Source organism: Carassius gibelio, chromosome B25 (assembly GCF_023724105.1).
Source record: "Carassius gibelio isolate Cgi1373 ecotype wild population from Czech Republic chromosome B25, carGib1.2-hapl.c, whole genome shotgun sequence".
NCBI classification, from domain to species: domain Eukaryota; kingdom Metazoa; phylum Chordata; class Actinopteri; order Cypriniformes; family Cyprinidae; genus Carassius; species Carassius gibelio.
In genome coordinates this window covers 15,907,358-15,928,372 of record NC_068420.1, presented here as the reverse complement: position 1 = coordinate 15,928,372, position 21,015 = coordinate 15,907,358, and the positions used below count along the sequence as shown (strand labels likewise).

At 36.3% G+C, this 21,015-nt stretch overlaps 2 protein-coding genes across 3 annotated transcripts in view; one reads left to right on the top strand and one right to left on the bottom strand.

Moving 5' to 3' along the window:
• Window positions 1-7,567, bottom strand: part of tln2b (talin 2b) — a 159,830-nt gene extending 152,263 nt beyond the window's left edge. The window contains exon 1 of one of the 2 annotated variants that reach the window (XM_052597186.1): window positions 7,474-7,567. The gene's annotated coding sequence lies outside the window, so the exon portion shown is untranslated. The remainder of the gene's footprint in view (window positions 1-7,473) is intronic. The other variant, XM_052597187.1, reaches the window with a different exon arrangement.
• c2cd4a (C2 calcium dependent domain containing 4A) lies at window positions 6,501-14,504 on the top strand. Its single transcript, XM_052597204.1, has 3 exons — window positions 6,501-7,108; window positions 12,681-12,867; window positions 12,980-14,504. The coding sequence occupies exon 3, from the start codon at window positions 13,011-13,013 to the stop codon at window positions 14,373-14,375; it is 1,365 nt and encodes a 454-aa protein (XP_052453164.1). The 5' UTR covers window positions 6,501-7,108; window positions 12,681-12,867; window positions 12,980-13,010; the 3' UTR covers window positions 14,376-14,504.
• The last annotated feature ends 6,511 nt before the right edge of the window (window positions 14,505-21,015 follow it).

Sequence of the window (21,015 nt, the reverse complement as noted above, 5' to 3'; positions counted from 1 at the left end):
CCTGTTATAAAAGGTACTTTTTGGATGTGGAGCGAAAAATCATCATAGACCAGTATGATGTTTGCTGGGTAACCTAGCCTACCAGTGGGATGGAGAACCCAGAGGTTTAGCTAAAATTAAACAGTACAACCATAAAAAAAAAAAAAAAAAAAAAAAAAAAAAACACAGATTCACACTAATTTCTGGACAAACTCTACACTGATTTTCTCCACTAACAATGAGCAATGAAACTTTTCGTCTCCTGGTCCATCGACTAAACATTTCCTGAGGAATTCCAACCAGGCCTGTTATTCTTGGAGATGAAACAACTGCAACAACAGAAAGAGGGAAAGCACCTGCTAATTGATTTGCAGATGGAAAGGGTGAGTCGGTCTAGTTAATACAATACAGCTGATCATTTAGGGCTCTTGAATTGTGTTAAATGCAAGTTACTAGCTATTACAATTAATAACATTAAACTGGGCAACAATTACCCAGTTAAACTAACAAGCAAGAAACTATATCTCTCCATCCATTGTATGTATAATGACTAGGCTTATTGTGCAGAAAACACAAAGCTTTATCAGCTCAGTACAGCTCAGTACTGTATTATTTTGACTAAGTGGTCTTAATATGGTAAAAACATTAATTTACCAAACCAAAACACATATTGACCAAGCAAATCAACCACTGCTTATTAAGATGCAAACTAATTACTCAGAACCAATTCCATAAGTGAAGTGAGCAAATTTGATTCAATTAGCCTAATGAACCATATGCAATAAACATTATAATCAAAAGCTTCAGAAATCAGCTACGTAAAACGTCACCCAAAAGAAAACATTTTAAAATCTTCACTTTGGCTGCCAACTATACTGGTCTACCTACAGTAACACCACTATTTTTCCACTTTCCCAAAGAACAATACTATGGGATATTTAAACAGGAATTTTGGAAATCTTTTATTGAGCATTTTGAAGATTTACTCACCCCAAACTCGCCTTAATTTGTTTATGCGTCTTTTTTCTATGAAATATACAAGGAGACATTTTGCAGAATGTTCAAGCTGCTCTTTTCCATATAAAAGCAAACTGGGAAAAAAATGTATAAAAATACTCACAATCAATTCATAAAACATGCAAAACAAAATCGAAGTGGAATATTTGATGTCCAATGTGTAGATTTTTGCGTGAACTACCCCAATAACTATAAATAGGTGACTTTTTAAATCCTGGACTAATATCCTTTACCATATGGCATATCGTTAGGGATTCACAACATCATTAGCACCTCGCTAATGCAAAAAGGCCTATAGGCCTGTTAAAGAGTATTAGTTTAATCTAGCCAGATTAGCCAACCATCCACAACAGTCAAACAACAATCTCCCGCCTTTTCACTATTTCAATTTTGGAGGACAGCCCAAATATCCCAAGACGTAATGGCCCGATGTAATCTAAAGCCATTTGATAATGACCTCCTTAACAGCAGGCCCATGATCCAACAAAAAAAAGAAAGAAACACATTCAGAAAGCATGATTTTAATTACACTCTTTGTGAAAACACATAGGGAGAATAGAATGTACAAGAGGTAAGATGATATGACTCACATTAATTACCCAATCATATTACCTCATACCCATTTCAGAGGAGTTCAGAATGAAGTTGGTTGCTGCCACAAGTTTTTCCAGCATATTGAAAGTTGTGCTTTCACAGTACTTTGTCTCAATCAATCAATACATTATTAATGGGGCGCTACGGAATTCGTCAGTAAGATTAAATGAAATGCTCAGGCTTAGCATTCATGGAACAGTTCTTTGGAATTCAGTTCTCTTTAATAATCCTCTTCTCACCAAAGCCTACATTTATTTTATCCAAAATACAGCAAAAATAATATTATTGAGAAATATTTTTACAATTAAAAATAACTGCTTTCTACTTGAAAATGTATTTTAACATGTCATTTATTTCGGTGTTCGAAGCTGTATTTTCAGCATCATTCCTCCAGTCTTCAGAGTCACATGATCTTCAGAAATCATTCTGATATGCTGTGATTTGCTGCTCAAGAAATTATTAATTATATATTTTTTTATTATTACTGTTATCATTATCACAAATGTATATAAATGAATACTTTTATTTAGCAAGGATTCTTTAAATTGATCAAGTGTGACAGTCATTTATAACAAAATCATTCTATTTCACATACATTTTGTTCTTCTGAACTTTCGATCAAAGAAACAAGAAAAAAAATCTACTCAACTGTTTACAACATAATAATAATAATAATAATAATAAATGTGTTTTGAACAGAAAATCAGAATATTAAAATAATTTCTTAAGGATCATGTGACAACGAAGATGACGACTGACAATTGAAATCGAAATGATGCTGACAATTCAAAATTGCATCACAGGAAGAAATAACATTTTAAAATAGATTCAAATAGAAAGCATTGTAAACATATTTCAAAATTTTACAGTTTTTACTGTACTTTGGCTAAAATAAATGCAGGCTTGGTGAGCAGAAGAGACTTCTTTAAAAAAAACATCTTATGGTTCAAAACCTTTTGACTGGTAGTGTATATATATAATATATTTAAGATCCCAATTTTCTATATTAAAATGATAAAAAAAGTTGTTTAAATAACTGATTCAACGACTCACTCATAAACCTACTTCACTTGTTTCATTACTGGACGAATCAGCATTTTTGAACGAAAAATTCATTCATTGACAAAAACATTTTTAAGACACTTGTAGCCACCTGGCGGTGCAATCGACACAAACGTTATTTGAAGTGCAGTACTTTCAAAATGGGATTTGCTCTATTTTGATGGCTGCCATATAATCATCAATATTTTTATCTGAAATATAAACTTTATCCCAGTATTTCTGTGATGATATAAATGAATGTAAGACAGAAATAATACTGTGTAGTTGAAAAGACTGTTTATGAAGATGTTTTTTTAACCAAAAATGCTAACTGCTCTCTCTGTGTCAGCGGCAGTGCGAGCACAGATTTGAATGATCCGGTAAGGCCGGGCATACATTGCGATTTTCATCCGATTTTGAGCTGAATTCTTACTCGTGCGACTCTTTTTCGGGTTGGGACAATTTTCAGCATTTTCGTGCGTCGTTTGTCGTTCAGTGTTCAAGCAGTGTACAAGGGCAAACGAGAGGCGATTATCCTCTCCCGACTGGCAATCGGTTGGTCGGATGGATTTCTGACATGTCCGAAATTTTGGTCGCCTCTCGTGAGGTATCGCACTATTGAAGCAGGGCTACGAACCGATTTTCCGCATTTCCCTCACTTTACAGCATCTTCTGAGACAGCAACCCATCAAAATAAACGTTTGGTTTAACTTGAAGAAACAGTGACAGAAATATATTACTTAAATGTAATAATAGTTCTACTACTACTACTAAAATTTTTATTAAAAGACTATTTTTGAAGGAATATTTACCAGAATTTATTTAGCCGAAAATTTTTAATCCCCAACACAGTATTTCTGAAAAAAAAGAAAGAAAATAATAATAAAAAAACATTATGAAATCAATTAATTAGAAATGCTTTTGATTATTAAAACTGAATTTAACAATTAAAATGGGATCCATAAAATTAATGGAAATACTTAATAAAAAACTTAATTTGAGAATTAAAAAAAAAGAAAATGTCATAGTGCCCACTATTCGACTAGTCAGTTGTTGGACTATTAGTCAAGTAGTCAACTCTCATGAGATATTCTTGTACACTAGCACAGAAATTGCAGCATCTTTTTTCATCAGGAAATATTTTTGGATCATCAAGAGCCAAAGCCAGCCTTCCTGCCATGAATTTACATTTTCAGCTGATTGTTTCTTTTCCCAATGCCCTCCATTTTATTCTCGTTTTGTCCTCTGCGTGTGGTGTCACTGGTGCCGTTGATTTTATCAGATTTAGTTGGCAAGCAAAAAGCTGCATCCCAGATTGTGACACTTAGAGCGAGAGCTAATTATAACCTCACATATGGGATATACAGCCAGAAGAAAGCAGGTGCCAACTGTATTTTCTCCAATGATATGGAAACAATTTTTTTAAAGTTTCATAACTTGAATAAGATTTCAGTTTAATGCAAAGTAAAGCATGACCAACTAGTAATTTCAAGCATGATTTCATACATTTCACTTGACAAATTGACCATTTTTTGAAAAACCAACAGCAAGAATATAGCTGTAATTGAATGATATACTCTACACAAAGTGGCCATACAAGCAATTTTGAGAGATATAGGATAAGTAACAAGAAACCTTCCACCAAGATACAGTTGATACGCACTACATCTTTACATTGCCCAGCTGAAAAAAAAGAGGCTGAACATAATCAATACACATAATGAGCAATAACCTTTACTATCAAGCTCTCTGTCCATTAACCATGAATTTTAATTCCCATCGTGCCCTTTCATCACAAAAACACTCATCCTTTCTCTTTTGTCAAGTCAAGTCAGAGTACCAGAGGCCTTTTCACCAGTCAGACTTCATGAATCAGAAGAATGCAACCAAATTAGTCTGTTGTGCCCAGAAATAATCTCATTCATGGATGAACTGACATAAAAAATGAAGGCTGATACTGATAGGCTGATGATTATTTTTGTTGCAAATAGGCCAACTTTTTGAAATTTACTTGAATTCAAATACATTTTTCTAAATGAAGTAAAATGACATGAAAAACGTAAGTCATTTTAAGAGCTTTAAATCTAAAACTGCAGTTAGGCGCCACAAAATTATAATGTACTGTAAGAAAAATATCACATAAAATAATAAACATAACAACAGTTAACGGAGTTAAGTAATTAAATTAACTTAATCTAGTTAGCACCAGATGATGGCAATCTATATGTAAAAATGGAGAAATGAGTATAAATAATTAAATATGCAATATCAGCTGATACAAATAAATAAATATATAAATACAATTTGGATAAATTTTAGATAGATAGATAGATATTTTTTTATAAAGCAACCAAGCTGGAAGCAATAAGGGCATGATTGATTGACTATGTTAAAACTAGGTCAAAGTGCATATTATCTGTGTCACAGTCATACTGTATGCGCCATCCTGCCTTATGTGACGCATGAAGAAATGAAATGCACTTTCAATCATTCGGTTTACATTTAAATTCTATTGATCACACCAAATGATCAAATCCAGATCTATTGATGCCTCTGGCTTTGCTAGCTCAGTCTCTTATTTACTGATATGCACTGCTCTAAGGTACATTCATACATTATGAGCTGTCATATCTTTGAAGTATGGATTTCAAGGTGTGTGAAACTGCACCGGAGAAAAACTCTGATTTCTTCAAAGAGCCTGAAATGCATTATATATGGATATGAATTCCAAACAGTCCATATATCCATTTATATGTGATTACCTAAGACAATAATCCATTTCAGGCTTTAACTCTGGAGAAGACTGCCATTAAAGTGTATACAGTGTGTGATGCTTTGATATTGCTTGCTGGAAAAAAGATGTGTGTGCGACTCTAAAGCAAATATGGCTACATTATTTTGTAGACAAGAATGCATTTTGTAGTGAGGGTTCAATGCATCATCTTGGGATGTTACCTGCTAGCTTTCCTGGCTTATCATAATGATGTTTATTATGATGCTCTTGCAGTCAAGTAGCCATTGGGCTAAACTGACAGTTTTATGTAATGGCAGTACAATTAATCTACAAATTACCAAGAGCCATGTTCTTGATACAACATTGTAAGTTCAAGACACGCATTCCATCTGGGATATTACATAAAAAATAAAAAATAAACTACATTTGCAAAAAAAAAATTTTTTCTTCTGCCTGATCCCTACCAAATTTACCATACATGTGGTCTCAACATGTAATGTAAATGTGAAAATGGTCAAAGACGAGACAATTTTTAATTCAACATGGCCACCTGAAGCTGACAAAATATTAAAAGAGTGGCCTATTTAACTAATTTTTTTTTTATTTTTACAATTTTGACATAGGCTATATGTGGGCACGTAGATGATAACTTCACTTATTAGCTCTGTTGGTGCTGTCAAGGTACTAAAAAACAAAAGCTTAACTGGATTTTAAGTTTTATCGCTAATGTTATTTATTGTCATTTAATTTTTTTGTTCAGTTGGTTGTACTTTGGTTTAGAGGAAGGGAAAATTTGTAAAAAACAAATTATTAATATTTATTTTAAAAATAAATTATTACATAATAAATATGACAGTACAGTAGTGAGTAGAAAAAGAGTCAATGTAACATTATATATATATATAAAAAAATACTATTCAATTTTTTTTTAAAATATTATTAATTTTCCACATAGAGTTGTCTTTTGAATTTTAGGATGGGGGCCCTGGTATTAAGATGTTCATATTTGGGGTCTGTGACATATTAAAAAAGTAAACCCCATTATTTAGATAAAAAATAAAAAATAAATAAATTGATAATAACCGTTTTAAATGCCAATAATAATTGCATTTACTTCAAACGACACTACAATTTTTTTTTTAAATGCTCTTTAATAAAACCAGATGTATTCAGTATTTTATGTCATTCTTACTCAAGCAACTTAAATTTCGCCCAATAAGTAAAATTATGGTTTCCCTCCAAAATCATCTCACCCAATCAGCATACTCCTGGGATTTCGACTCATTTCGGATCGAACGTGTTCGAATCAAACGAATAGCTAACCCGGCTCACTGCGACTTGGTCATATTCGAAGAAAACGCACTGCATTCGAACAGAATGTTGTATACAGTAAAGATATTCCATAAATAAAAACACCATTCAGTCACGGTTCTGGTTTCAGTAAGTCGCGGAGATGTTGACTCGAGAAGTGCTTGGACCGAATTATTCAGAACAGTTTTGTGAATCGGTTCATTGAACAGGTCCAGAAAAAAAAAACGATTCTATCAAATCGCTGCATTTAAGTCATTTGCAAACAGCTTGCGTTGGCACATTGCATGTAAATAGGGCGTATATCATTTCCAAAGATTTCCATCCATCATCCGTGAGAGGGAGGCTACGCGACCCCATTCCTCGATGTCAGAACGCTGTGGGACTCCATGCAACCCAAAATCAGCGTGACTTCCAACAATTTATTCAGAAAAGGTAAAACTGTGTCAAGCAACTCTCCATGCATCTAGAATATCTTAAATTATCTTTGAAATTTCGAGAATAACATATTAAACCTGTCAACAGGCGAAATTATGACAGATCATCAATATGCACAGTTAATCCACTCCCATGCGAGAAAGAATATATCAGTGGCTTCAAATTCACTGACAGATTGCAGAATTCAAACAGCACGCAGCACGAGACTCAACACCGCCCATTCATTCGGCTCCATCATAACACGTCCACCATAAATCAACACCAAAGCGGCGTGAACTCCGAACGAGAGAGGAACTACACGTGCGTTGCCTCAAAACGACTCATTTGCAAATAAGAACAAGGAAAATATCAGGATTTCTTACCTGAAAGGCAGCTCGCGCTCTCGTGCGCGAGAGATGATTGAGTTGATTTAGAGGCAGCGCGAGCTGAGCTGCGGTCCTGCCTCTGGAACACGAAGCCCCGCCCCTCTTGTTACTAGGGTCCCCCATCGAGACGATAGGATGTTGAGATAAATCCTTCAGCTCAAGTGCGATTATTGAACGATTCGTTGCCTACTATCAGCGTTACACACCCATATATTAATCTAAAGACATGCATGCATGCATCAGTGTGTGTAGAGCGAGCGAAACTTGTGTGGATCTCTAAACCTGGACCTTTAAATGTGCATAGTGAAGAAGCAGGAGTAGTAGTAAGATAGTGGACAAAACAAAGATATTAAAATTCATATGGGTGTGTGTGTGTGTGTGTGTGTGTGTGTGTGTGTGTGCATACATACATAATATACATTATAATTTAATGTGACACACACACACACACACACAGATTTGTAGAAATACACACACACACACACACACACACACACACACACATATATATATATATATATATATATATATATATATATATATATATATATATATATATATATATATTCAGCAGATGCTGATATTCTCAGAAAACCCAAATATCAGTCCTTCTGCACTAAATATATATTATAAGTTAAATATAATATATAAATATTTTTTTTGTAGATAATAAAATTAATACATAAAATCTACAATATAATTTACACACATATATATATATATATTTATATATATATATATATATATATATATATAAATTAGAAATATTTCACAAAATATTTACACACACAAATAAATAAGAAAGCAAGAATCTACACTCTTACCGTAGAAATAATGCACAAAATAATTTCCATTTCTGTTTTTGGCAGTCCATGATTTTCTCAGAATGGCCAAAACCAGAAAAATATCATTCGGTCTGCATTGAAATTCTCACTCAGAGATTTCTAGTAATTTTCACACATAATTAAATAGAAATGGCAAGTAACACACTGAATTAAACATGACATTTTACAAAATGTGATTTTTTTTTTTTTTTTTTTTTGGTAGAAAGAAACTATTTTCTTTTTAGTTTTTTAGTCCAATAATATTTGCTGAATTTATGCAACTTTAGAAAACCATGTTTTTACAGTGTGTAGTATAAATCTAACTGTGTATTGATATAACGTGATATTACCTACTGATTTTTTTTTTAATGAAGGCTCCATAACTGAGGCTAGATATGTCTGAGACAATACTGTGTCAGCCTGTGATAATATACTTCTTAAATGTGCTTAACTTAACATCATAGTGTTGCATTTACAACTTAAACATAAAAAAACAGGCTTGGAGTCAATTGTCTTTTTCAGAGAGATGCTCAGGTTCCATATGTTAGTGATACTCAGAGAGAGCTGTCATCAAACATTTATAGGCCGGTCCCTGAAGACTTTCACAGACGTCTGTCCGCAGTCCGTCTTGCTCACAGTGTGACCTTTATTGCAGTGACCAGTCTGGGACATTATGAAGTATGTATTGAGTATTTCTCCTAAAGCATACATTTCATTTGGTCTCTCTCTCTCTCTGTGTGTGTGTGTGTGCACTGTAGCTCATCTGGAACTGTGGCTGTAACTGATAGTGTTGTCGTGGTGATGGAGCTTGAACTGCTGCTCGCTTGTGTACATGATGAATATGCAAGCACTGCTAATGAGGCTAATAGAGCAGAAAATTAGATGTATTATTAGAGGTTATGTACTGTCAAATGCAAAAAGAAAGAATTGTGAAAGGTGTGTGACTGGTACTCGCAGATGGAACACAAAAGTGTATTTAACACATATTTACACAAATGTTACATTTAAATTAGTATGCAAACAAAAACACACACTTTAATACTTATTTAATTTTTATTTATGAAATGTAAATAAAGAAGCAGTCATGAACAGTCATCAGCGCAGTCAGCTTATCTCCATGCCCCTGTGACCTCAAAGTGTCATTTGATGGAGAAGCTTTAGTCCCAAAACTAACAGGATGCTGTCCTCTAGTGTTCACACTGAAACCTGCTGGGTTTAAACCTTGCCTTTTTTAATGTTATGCTCTTAAAAGCATTCTCGTCCTCTAATGTTTGTTTGTTTGTTTGTTTTGTTTTTTAGCAGTATAGTAAAATAGTTCTCAGGGTGGTATTCTGAGGTCGCATTTAAAGGTGACCCTAAAACACATGATGTTCATTACATGGTGACCCATGATCATTAAAACCAATTGCTGCTCAAAGTAAGAGACCCATTAAAAAAAAAAAAACGAAAAAAAAAGGTAAGAACTGTGAATGGTGTGTGCGTACAAAAACGTATTTTTTTTTTTCTCAGATGTATGATGTGGTCAAAGGCCACGTTTATGTCAACAATGTAGTCAATATAAAAAAAAAGGTTTTCCCTTGCATTTTTAAAAAGTTTCACATATACAATAACATTTTCAAAAGATCCTCATTTTCACCATAGACAGTAAAAGAAATGGACACAGCGACCCCATTGGATTCAACGGAGAAAAATGAAGTCAATTAGAAGCACGCACTTCCTGGGGTTCGAGCGTACTGTGCAGACTTAAACTGACCTTGATGACGTAGATGTCACGTGAGCAACCTGTCTGACAATTGTAAGTTTTCTAACCGCTGTGCCAAGAGAAATCTGAATCACCCACCAAATCTTGCAGAGAAGGCGAGCGTGAACAGGAGCACATTTTGGTAAGTATTCTGATTAATTATCTCCCTTGACTTCATGCCTCCACGTCCCTCGATAGCCTCATAGACAGTAAAAGATTGTCTGCGAGCTTCTCCTCCTGTCCATACGGTAATGTATCTACTGCGCGACAGAGAGTCGCAGGTAATGACACAATCATTAGCCTATTTTTTTTTTTTTAAACTGCTTCTACGGGACCATAACGTTTGATACAAGGTAATGGAGCCTTTTATACATTTTCGTGTTTCTTTAGAAATAATTATTGGACAAATGGAGTCTTTAAACGCCTCAGATGTAAAGTTATTCGCTGTCAAAGTGGTGCCAAAATGAATGGGAGTCAATGGAATGCTAACAGCAGGTGTGGGTCCGCTAGCCAATGGCGGCGCCCAGGGGTGCTTCAAAAAAATGTGAAACCCTGCCCCCCTGATTTTCACATATCCGTGAAAATGGGCAAAAATGCTGTATTTAGAATTCCACCCCAGTAGTCGGGCAGTAAAGTTACCCGTAGAGAAGTGACGATTATATGTTGTTTATGATGCGTCTACGCTGTTGGTTGTAATATTGGTGAAGTAAATCCACACTTTGCTGAAGAAGCGTTAGCAAACTCTTGAGCAGCAACAACAGTAACATATACTCCGCCATTGTTAATATGTTTGTTCGCGTTTGCATTTAAAATCGACACGTACTGCGCATGTCTACACACCTAAGATGTACTACACATGCGCAGTGTGTTTACATGGAAACGATACGGAACCATTTAAAAAAACTTGCACTTTGAAATCCGTTTACAAAATATGTTGTCGTGTAAACAAACAGGCAAAATGCCTAAAAGTTTCCAGTTTTTGGATGAAAACGTTGTTGTGTATACAGCCCCTATGTGTCCCTCTGTTATGTAGTTAAAAATAAGAATTCATTTTCTTAAAAAATAACTATAATTTACCACAAAGATAAACAGAGTAGTAATTTTATTGATGCACTGAAACCTGGTTAAAGCTTGTTCAAATAGTTTGAAGTTGCCCATTTGGCCTAATGCAGTGTTATCTTCACTCAATTTTAAAGTGCAGTAATTTTAAGAACATCCACCATAATGGTGTGGGACCAGCAGGGGGTGACTTCTGCTGCGGTATATCACACAATCCTATTCATAAGGCAATTATTTCCTGCACAGCTGTTTGTAATCTCTAAATGACTTTCTAAGTGTTGTTTAAAAAACTTTTATCAGCATTGAAGCACTTGTTTACTTCATGCTTTTCAAACATTAGAGTCAGCCTTTCCTGCTGTTAAAGGCCTTAAATATTACTCAGTCTGATCACAACAGTTCTTAGAAACCATTTCCGAGGCATCACCACACTCTAGGATCATTACGTCTATCCACCTCCCTGATTCTCTAAGGTTACTGCAATGCCCCCTTGAACTCTGACCATGAGCTAACAGTCAACAAAGATGTAAATACCAAGCATGACGTCATATACAGCTGTCTAGTTTGAGATAGATACTGTAAATAACCCATGTGAAGGTACATAACCTAATACTACTCTGCACACATTTTATCAAAACAAATATTTAGGAAATATCTGGTGAAATACAATTAATATGATATTGCAGGGATATTTGAGAATATTGAAAATTAGAGAACTACACAGCAAATCCAACATTAAAGTTTTGCAGAGCGGTTCTGTATCCTGCCACAAGAGGGCATCGTTGAAATGTCTGTATTTGTTATTCCATTAATGTCTTGCAAAGGTATCACTTTTATATTTCTGCATTTTCTTGTTTTAATGACAATACACATTGTCGAGTATTAAGCATATTCAGTGTAAGATCGTGCATGTAAACATTTTTTTTTTCTGCATGAAAAAATTACTAAAGTAAAGAGTGTTGTCGCTAATCTTTATATTATAAAACTTTCAGCATGTGGACTAACCAACAGTTCATCCGATATGAAAATATCTCTGAATAAAAATAGCAAAATGGACAAAAATTGTTTAATTTTAACCAACAACCTGTCTTACACAAATCCTACAGTCAGCAGATCCCTTTCAAATAGAGTTTTATGCAACTATATATTATTGTACCAAGCTTGTAAATTAGTGTTAGTAAGCTCAGTAAATTTGCTTTAGACCTTTATATTTGCTGACCTAGATACATCAAAGGCTGTATTCTGTCACTGGTATTTCCAGTATTGATGTCTTTGCATCAGAAATGCCAGAGGCATTTGGATGTGCATCATTACTAACCTATAACCCTCATCTAACATCACAATTCTCACACAGAGTAATGGAAAATCAAACACGCACACATGACTTTGTTTTACCAACCAAATGCGTTGGAATTCATTGCAATTATCTTATCGCATTGGCCTTTACCTTTCCCAGCATTGGGTTGCTTAGATTAAAATGTCATGGCTTTTGCATTTCTATAGGAACCAATAGCCTTGTAAGAAGGGCAGTCCTCTCTTGCCACTCGAAGGTGTGTTCAAATAGCCCTTTTCCCCACCCACAGTGCTGTCCTCTATAAAAGACCAAGAGCCCTTCACATGAGTCACAAAGACAAGCTGGTCTAACAGGAGAGAGTCTGAGCTGCTGGTTAGAGAGTCTCGGCTATCACCCTGAAGACCCTGTTTAATGCAGTGTGTAGAACAAAGTCCTGTCTAAACCGATGCTCGAGACCTCCACTGGCGGTGCACAAGGTAAGCAGCCTTCAAAACTTTGTATAAACTTTTGACACTTCGACTATTGCACAATTTTGGAATAAATCTAAGTGGACAAGTATTATAACTACAGAACCTTCCACTTTTGCAGAGTTCCTACTTTGAGTCCAAACGGATTTCCAATGTGGGTGGTAGAGAAGATCCGAGTGTCCGTCGAGAGGACCAACCTGCCACTTCCCATAGCGGAATACAGCTTCAAAATCGGTGACATCATGTTCGGAGACAAGTCATCCATTGACAAATCCAAGAAAGCCTTGCTATTTCCCAACATCATTACCCCGGACACTATCCCCGAGTTCTGCATTCCCCCCAAGATCTCAACCCCAGTTGAGGGCAAGTGTATGGAGCAGGGGAGGCAGACTCCATGTATCCGAGTGTCTCTGTGTGACAGAGGAAGTCCAAAGAAGGAAGTCATTGCCCGAGAGCTTTCCAATAACCATATAATCCAGGTGGAGAGTGTTGATGATGGGCCGTTTGACAACGGCTGTAGTGATGAGGAAACCACCAATGCTGATCCTCAAAGCCAGGCTGCACTTTCCCTGCCCCACTTAGCTAAAGCTCAAACCTGCTACGGCTTTTGCACCTTGCTTGAAAGTCCCCACACCAGAAGAAAGGAGTCCCTTTTCCACAACGACCCCAACTCGAGTGGAATCCCCTTGGTTCTTCCGCGAAGTAGATCAAACACTTGCTCCAAATCAGCTTCCCCCATTTTGAAATCTTCATCCTCCCCTTCTTCCTTCAGCCTGAATACTCTTGCTTCTAGACTTTCTCCGAAAGGCTTCACTTTGCACCGACAGGGAACTCTAGATAGTGATACCACCTCCTCAGCAGAGTCCTCCCCTTTCAGTTCTCCTCTCCTGAACAGATGCCCACCAAAACCTTCTCTCCTCAAAGCACTTAACCATGAGAAACTACTCTACCGCAACCTCCGGAAGGTTGCCATGTCCAGAAACAATTCCCTATCAACGGATGAGGGTAGCTCCACGGACAACAGCCCCAATATAATGAGAAGAGCATCCGAAGGCCTTGTTGAACCTCTCCCATGTGGATTCGGCTTGGCGCCTCCGGCTATCTTCCCCATGGACTTAGTTCTGCACCGGGAGAGGGTGATGAAGGAGAATCTGGTGCCCGTAGGAAGGGACGGTACCTTGCGGCTGTCGGCGGAGTACTGCCCTGAAAACCAGAGACTGCGTGTCCGCCTCATAAGTGCGGAAGGCCTGTACGCTCTGTCAGTGGACCCTAAAAGCATTAACTGCAGCGTCAGTCTCTCTCTTATGCCTGGAAAAGTCCAGAAACAGCGCAGCACGGTCATTAGGAAAAGCCGCAATCCAATCTTTAATGAGGACTTTTTCTTTGACGGTATAACGGAGGATGATCTCTGCCAGAGGTGGCTCCGTTTTAAAGTCGTTAACAAGATGTCCAGCATGAAAAGAGACTATATTTTGGGCAACTGTGATCTTCCTCTCACTAGCATTGTCACATTATAAATCCAACAACTGCTTAATTTATTTTGTGTGAGTACGTACGTGCATGTATTTGTATATATTATATGAAGTGTTATTTAATTCCAAATCTGTTTATCTGCCAAAGACTTCTTTTTTTATTAAACAAAAACTATATCAATCTTGTGGTCTTTTGTTCTCGACGGGAAGAATGATTTTAGGTATTCAGTCAACCTATAACATTTTATTCATGATAAGAACAGCTGTGACTGAATCAAAGCACGGCAGTCTTAAAAGCTTCCGTAATGGCCTCCATTTTTCCTTGTCTCATCTTGAGCGGCATGATTGACACTACACCCTGACACATAGCCGTTTACATGTAACAAGATTTTTAAATGCAATATACAAATTATGGTGAAATCACTGATCAATTGCTCTTGTGGGAGACAAATGAGGCTGCTGTTTTAACTATTACATTAGGCAAGATATATCAATTAATGGCTTCCTTTCCCCCCATCACAGAGGTATCTTTTGGGATTGAAAGTAAGTGGGGTGGATATTAGTTGGGATTACAGTGGCTGCACTTTAACAGCTCAACCCAAGTGGAGAACAAGAGTATGGAGCAGGTATGGCTGACTTCATGTATCTGAGTGTCTCTGTGTTACAAAGGAAGTCCAAAGAAGGAGGTCATTGCAAAGAGCTTCCCAATAACCATATAATCCAGGTGGAGAGTGTTGATGATGGATTGCTTCCACATCATTAAACTTAAAAGAGTGCTAGGCCATTTGAGACGTCAGTAATACCTAAATGGTGGGGCTTACCAATCACTGATCTTTCATTGGAGGAGGTAAATAATAACAAGTCGCAATGATTGCAAAAGAACTCACCTTCTCTGATTTCATCTAAACCTGTTGTTTCCTGCTGACCTTTGCAGGGATTATAAATACCCGGAGTAACTTGAGAAGGAGATGGCTCATTCTCATTAAACTAGCAGTTTTTTTTCAACAGGCTTGCTGCCTAGGCCAAGGCTTGCCAGCTAGGCAAGCATTTAGTAAAAGGAAGGTTATGATTTTCCTTTGATAAAAAATCACGTAACCCCTGATCTTAACCACTTCAAGACCGAAAATGATTCCAGCTTGATTTCAAAGATTGATTTCTGAGTATACTGATAAAAAAAATAAAACTAAATCAGGTTTTCAAAGTGGCCCGCTCCATTAAAAGAATTACCATTCTAGTTAGCATTCACAGAATGCATCACATACAGTACACTCTTAAAAATAAAGGAGCTTCACGATGCCATAGAAGAACCTTTTTGTCTAAAGGGTTACATAAAGAACCTTTAAAATCTGAAGAACCTTTATTTTTCACAAAAGGTTATTTTTGGTGTAAGAAAGTTCTTAAAATTATAAAAAAGTAAGGAAGAAATGGTTCTTTAATAAGCCTTTGACTGAATGGTTCTTTGTGAAACCAAAATGGTTCTTTTACGGCATCGCTGTGAACAACATTTTAAGCACATTTATTTTTAGGAGTGTAAGAAACCCATGAATATATATATATATTTTTTTGTCAAACTCATCCATCTCTTATCATTTTACTTTAGTGTGCATATAAAGCACTCTTTCTTGTGCAAAGCACTTTGATCACATAACACCCTGAAGCACATGGGTTTGTCATGTGCTTCCCAGCCGAACTGTCGCATTTATGCATGTGCTGGAATACTTGAAAACAAAACCACATACAGCCTGCTCTGGGTTATGTGCAGTGTTATTCATGATATCAATATGCAGAGAGAGTTGCATTAGTGGAAATGAATGAAAGAGGGAATTCAGGCCTCTTAACATATACATGAAGAACATGCATATCAATAACTATGACAATATTCATAGCATGCTTTTGACAGATGGTCATGGATGACTGTTTTGAATCATTTCATTTAAACTAATCTAATGAAGAGTCATGTTTAGTAAGTAATTAATTACCAAATGTAACTCTATACATGATGATTAATATTGCATATATTTTTGGATTACGTAAAAATTGTATACTAAAACGTATTATTTAAAATTATTTTAAAAATACCATTCTAAACTAGATTTTTATGTATTTGCATGTTGCAAGTTTTGGATGGTTGCTCTAGGTATAACATGGGCACTTAACTAAGTGCAAATAGCGATAAAGGCTATTTATAAATATATACATTTCTTAATATATGTTTAATTTAAATTATTAGGCACTTATTTTCAAAATTTTATTTGAAAATAAATGCCTTTCTGATGAGATCTGAAAAGGGAGGGGGGGGGGGGGGATCACATTCAAAATGACTACAATACATCTACATCACTGGAACTGTTCATTGACCTCCGTTCACACATTGGTGAGTGGGGTTAGTGTAAATAGCCTCTGCCAACAAGGCAGACTTTTTGCACTTAGGATACATTTACACGACAACAATGTATTCAAAAAAGGAAACGTTTTCCCTTGCCTTTTTAAAAAGTTTCATACACGACAGCGTTTTCAAAACAATTTACTTGTACACATATCTGTGTAAATGGCCAAAAACGCTGTATTACGTACGCCAGGCCAGTATTTGGCGCAATCTCCTAGTTAGTAAACAGTACACGTAGAGAAGTGACGATTATATGTTGCATATGATGCATCTCCGCTTGTTGGTTGTAATACTGGTGAAGTAAATCCATACTTTGCTTAAGAAGCGTCAGTTAACTCGAGCAGCAACAACAGTAACATATACTCAACCAATGCTGTGTATGTTTGTTTGCGTTTGGCTTTAAAATTGACACGTACTGCGCATGTCTACATACCTAACACATACTGCACATGCACATGACATCAACGTTTTCAAAGAATCCTGTATTGGGTGTTGTAACTAATTAAAACTCCATGATCACGGGAAGAAGGTGGCGGGAACCCGGCGGAGAATCAAACGAGATTTTAATTATCAAAATAAACACAAAACAGCGCGTCAGCCCCTCACAGACGACTGACGCACACAAATAAAAACCAAACACAACTAAAACCCAGGCCTGGTCCTCTCTCGTCCGTCACTGTCGTCGCTCCGGTTTTATATCCCTCCGTCTCCTCCGTGGGACTCGAGACCGGTGGGTCGAGCAGGTGTCACTCATTTCCAATCACTCCACCGCCCCCGCCCCCCTCGTCACAGGTGTTTACACGTAAACGACAACGGTGGCATTTTCAAAAAGTTACACATTGAAACACGTTTTCAAAAATAAGCGTTTTCCGCCACCAAAATGCCGTTGTTGTGTAAACAAACAGGCAAAATGCATAAAACGTTTAAAGTTTTTGGTTGAAAATGTTGTTGTGTAAACGCCCCCTTAGTGTTAATAGACACTCCAAAGTTTTTATGTCTTTTTCCCTGTTTTATTGTCCATCATTGTCCGTTTAATTACGTCATGTTAGTAAAATTTTGAAATTAAGTATGATTCCTTATGTACTATAAATAGCATGTAAGTGGAAATGCATGTAAAATGCATTAAGTAGCAATGCAGTGCAAGAAATAACACCCCAAATCATACTCCTTTGTAGACTCCTCTATAGAGAGATTGTAGTTAGTTATACTTTATACACATTTTTCCAGAAAGTCCAGGCTAATTCTATGGGGAAAAGAGAGCGAGCTGATGGTTGCCAGGCAACTCCTTTCAGCATGGATAGGCCCAAAGTCTTGCCACGTCGAGCTCTGCACAGTTAGGCACTGTCAACAGCAATCACTGCTATTTGTTTGGACTTCCAGATGAATGAATGTTCTTTTCTGTCCCTGTTCAACAGTGTATAGCATTTTTTGATTATTGTTCAGTAGTATTGTTATTATGTCCTCAAATTCAATTTAATTATGCATTTAATTTATGAGCAATCAGCCTGGTCGAGTACATCTGCTTTGGCATCAATCAAAGTAGATTGCATTACTTAGCTGCTTATTTTATGCATAATTTTTCTATCTGATATCAGGAAAAAACATTGGTTTAGTCACAGTATTTGTTAAATACATCCACTGAATGTGTCTGATCTGGCTTTCAAGGACAAATTTAATTTATTAATGTCTCTTTGCTTGTATTTCTACTTAGCTAAGAGGCCCAAAGTACAGTTCTTACCTCAGCAGCCTATTTATTAATAGTCTGTCTGGTTGTTTTTAGAGAAAGCAGACAGGACCATAAACTCATTTTCTGGAGTGATATGCATTGCTTTCAGCAGTGCTGATGTATCATTCAGAGCATCTGTTGCTATTTTAGGTTAGTGATATCTGTGGTTAAATATTAAGCTTAAAGCTTTTAGTATGAAGCTTTATACATATGTATAAAGAAGGGCCAAGAAATGTGCAGTGAAAATGCAAACTACGAAAAATAATTAAATATCGCAGTTAGATTTAAAGGTTAAAAAGCTTAAAAGCTTAAAAAGTAATGGTTTTAAGGGGATAATAATTTACAGGCCAATTAAAAATTGACAACACTACCATATTTAATGTGTTATAATCTCTGGTAACAACAAACAAAAACCTTTAAAACAGTTCCTTGTGTCCATCATCCTTTTGACCATTGAAGGTTTAGAATGACTAATTATGACTTTTTAAGATTTGCACATTGCATTCATTTCTTTTGCTTTTCTAGGGGCTTTTGAAAATTCCCTAATATTGTGAGGTTTTGGGGCTTAAAGGCATAATTTACCAAATAAATGGAAATTACTAAACATTTAATCAACCCCAGGCCAGCCATGTAGATCTAGATTAGTTTGTTTCTTCATCATAATAGATTTGGAGACATTCAGCGTTATATCACTTGCTGACCAATGGATCTTCTGCAGTGAATGGGTGCCGTCAGAATGAGAGTCCAAAGTAGATGATAAAAACATCACAGTAATTCACAAGTAATCCACACCACTCGAGTTCACCAATGAATATTTTGTGAAATGAAAGCTGTGTGTTTGTGAGAAACAAATCCATCAAGACGTTTTAACAGTGCAAATAATAACACTTTAAGTAAATCAAGTTTAAAGTCAAAAACATCCAGAACTATCACGTGTTTCCACACAGAGTACTAAACTAACAGTTACGACAGAACAGAACAGTTGCCATTACGTCAGTACCTTTACAGTTTTAGCTTTTTCTTGTTTTTCCAGAAAGAAAAGGATGTACTCTGTGAGCTAATGCTAATAACAGGAAAATGTGAGCCTTATCTGATCCTTGACAGGAGAAACTTGTTGTAAAACTCACTAGCATGCAGTTCTGATATGGATATTGAACAGTTTTAGAGTCAAACATGATGTCAAAGTGACGATTTAATGCATAGCAACATCTGTTTTATGAAAACAAAAATGATTAGCTTGTCACTTGTCCACCTCATTAATAAATGGACATATTGCGTGGACGTATTTTCATAAGCCGGTTATTAGCTATCGGTTATCCGTGAGAGCAGAGTTTATTATGTTCAACATCACTGTCGGTCGCATCTGGCTGTATTTGCAATCTATGAGAGTCAACATGGACATCAATTGACAACTGGCAAATTGTCTTCCTGTTCTCTGTAATGGCTGTGACATCATGCTGTTAGCGATACAGCTTTCTGTTGTTTTAGGACCAGACCACGTTTATACCAAATATCGGATGGTGCATTTTGTTGCAAGGAGTGACCGTTTCAGATGCCACTTTATTTGCATGCTTAATGAATGATGGTTTTCCCTTAATAAACTTTAATAAAGGAATAATACTTCCTTCAGTGAATAAAGTAAAAACAGTCATATATGGTAAAAGATGGCATGTTTGTTTTACTTCGTTGGCTTCCTTCCATGCACTTCCAACAACAATGGAGGAGATACAAGCACAGTTTTTTTTTTCTTATCGTCTGTTTGTATTTTGACAGAGTCTTGGCTTGCCAATTAAACATCTAGTTTACATTTGAGGTTGCGTTATTTTTGGAGAGATTATTTGAGAAGTCTTGTGACATGGTGAAGTCACAGTCAAGTTAATTTCATTTCTCCTGATTGGAAAGAGAAGGATTTGAAAACTCAAATGAAAATGTGGTTTTGTATGTGTTTTGGCACAGTAGTTGCTGGGTGTACTGTGCACTGTTGATGTTGCTAAGGTGTTTTCTGAGGTTTTTAGCACATTACATTGCAGTTGCTAGAGCACTAATATGCAGCTTTTAATTTTGTGTGTGTGTGTGTGTGTGTGTGTTTTTGCACATTGCTCTAAAGTTGTTAAAGTGTTGCTATGCAGTTGCCAGGGTGTTTCTATGGGGTTGCTAAATTGTTTTGTTTGCACATTGCCATGCAGTCATTATAGTATTCTGATTGGTTGCCTGAAAAGGGCCTATTTTTTCTCAGTGTTGGTGCATGTGCATTTGACACTCAAGGGCCAGCAGGCTTAGCATTTCCTGCCCAACTGAGGACCGCAGCTCTCCTTTGATTATTCCCAACTTTGAGAAAATCATCGGAGTCATTGTACACCATCTTGCACAGATAGATGCGCAGGCCAATTTCGACATTTGGAAACGTCTGAGAAAGATTCAACGATGACAAAAGCTCTTACAAGCTCTGCTGATTCGTTCACAGTCAGCAGTTTCTGAGTATCATTATATTATTATATAATATTTTTTTTTTGTTGGTTTGTTTGTTTGTTTTTTTAAGAGAAAAAAGATTCTTTCATTCAGAAAGATGTTTT